This window comes from Triturus cristatus, chromosome 3_2 (assembly GCF_964204655.1).
Source record: "Triturus cristatus chromosome 3_2, aTriCri1.1, whole genome shotgun sequence".
In the NCBI taxonomy this organism is placed as follows: Eukaryota; Metazoa; Chordata; class Amphibia; order Caudata; family Salamandridae; genus Triturus; species Triturus cristatus.
In genome coordinates, this window is record NC_140584.1 from 340684740 (window position 1) to 340686917 (window position 2178).

Sequence of the window (2178 nt, forward strand, 5' to 3'; positions counted from 1 at the left end):
TATCTCTCATTCCCTGTTCACCCTCATCCCCATTCCTTTTCTGTCCAAACATCCCATTTCTTGTTGCCCTCTATGTTTTCTCACCTATCCCCTTTACTCCATCCTCATTTCAACTCCCTCATCTCTAACTTGGTTTTCCGGTTAATCAGAAAGATGGGTGTTTTACACTGTGTAGAAGTGCACTTTGTTGTTCAAAAAAAGAAGACATTTGGTAAATTTGCACTTTTCAGTTGATTCACAAGTTTTTCCGTGGGAAATCTATTGAATGATTACATGATTGTCATGTAAATAGACGGATCACCCATACATTACACATGCTCAAAGTGACATTGTTCTTTGTTTAACCACTATTCGGCATTTTTATAAACCCCTTATTTTATATGCCCGCAGCAATAAAAGTTTAAATGAACAACTTCCCCCTATATTCTTTTTTTATGTAGAAGGTTTTTGAGGGACTCTTTTATATCCTTATTTCTCAAAGTGTATATGATGGGATTAAGCAATGGAGTTGCAACGGTATACAAAAGGGACAAAGCTTTGCTTTGATTGAGGGATAAGCCACTTTTTGGTATCCCATATACAATTATCAACGTTCCAAAGTATATGATAACCACACTGATGTGAGAGCTACAAGTGGAGAAAGCCTTTTGCCTTCCTGTGTCTGAGCGGATTCGAAGGATATTTGAGATAATGTATACGTATGAAACAATTATCAGTGTGAAAGGAATCGACGTCACAATGAGGGCTGCGACAAAACATTTGATTTCGGCCAAAGAAACGTCGGAGCAAGCTACTTTCAAAATCGGTGCAACATCACAGAAAAAATGGTCTATCTCGTTTTGGCCAGAAAACTTCAAGGTGAACACAAAACAGGTACCTCCAAATGAATATACAGCGCTAGCGATCAATGCACTAGTGATCAAGGTAATACGAAGCCTTAAACTCATTATGGTTGAGTAGTGTAGTGGGTGGCAAATAGCTACATATCTATCATAAGCCATTAAAGTTAAAAGAAAGCTCTCGTTACAAGCCAGAAGAGCAATACTACCAAATTTTGTGAGACATCCCGCAAAGGAAATGATGATTTTCCTAATTATTAAGGTCCCCAACAAAATTGGGAAAATTGATGTTGTGTACCCGATTTCCACTAGAGACAAAACAACAAGAAAGAAGTACATAGGAGAGTGAAGATGTTCATCTGAAGACACAGTGGCGACGATCAGAATATTCCCAGCTACTGTGAAAATGTAAATTATTAAGAGCAACACAAAGATGACCATCTTTGCTATGTGAGGGATCTGAAATCCAAGGAAGATGAATTCTGTAGCCAAGGTACCATTGCCTGAACATTCCATATTTGTCATGTTCATCTCCTAAACAAACAACAAAGAAATAAAATAAGTGACACAATAATAACAAATATTGACGTGATCAAAAATGCCATTGTTGGAAATGCACATTAAGTGAATAAATACTCTCTGGATTTTCATCATAAATGTACTGATTTAACGGTTATAATACAGAATAGTATTTGCTATAAATAAGTGAGTACATTCGTTAAGGATATTAGATGAAAATATGTTGCCTGTATCTTTAATAGATTATATTTCTTCTAGAAATTAAATTCATACAGCAAAATACGTAATTTCTATAGTAGTCATTGGGAAACGTTTGACAAAAGTCTTGGAACACCTTATACATTTTCACAGAGAAGTTGAGGAGATTCGGGTAGACCTGCTGGCTAGCACACCCAATAGAATTACCTATAGAACTTTTTGCTTCATTGTAAACCCCAAGAACCAATCACAGACCTCTAATCTCATGAAAGGCTAATATATTTATATCAACAAGATTGTCAGAGCACGTAGGAAATGGTAAAGTTCCTCAATTTAGAAAAAAATGTTTTCTCCATATTGGGAAAGACCATGTTGTGGTGGGTCGGCAGTGTAGATAAAGCAGCCTACCCGTTTCCTAAATGATTGCAGGACACACACTTGGTTAGATGGTGTGGGCAAAGACCACAGTGGTATTTTTTCCCTTTATTTATCTCCTCGGGCGAGCCCGTCCTGAGGAGTGATACAGGTGCAACATTGTTGCGGAGAGGTCAGGTGGCTCTCTATATCCCTCCTTTTCTTTAGCATCAATCATTTACATTGTTATCACGGTCGAGGTATAACA

At 37.4% G+C, this 2178-nt stretch overlaps 1 protein-coding gene across 1 annotated transcript; it reads right to left on the reverse strand.

Annotated features, from left to right (window-relative positions):
• Positions 1-419: 419 nt before the first annotated feature.
• On the reverse strand, positions 420-1364 carry LOC146857333 (olfactory receptor 5P4-like). Its single transcript, XM_085647036.1, has one exon. It carries the CDS (start codon positions 1362-1364, stop codon positions 420-422), a length of 945 nt encoding a protein of 314 aa, XP_085503162.1.
• Between the last annotated feature and the right edge of the window lie 814 nt (positions 1365-2178).

Excerpts from the sequence above, each read along its gene's own strand:
- LOC146857333 (XM_085647036.1), bottom strand. The coding sequence starts at position 1,364 with ATGACAAATATGGAATGTTCAGGCAATGGTACCTTGGCTACAGAATTC.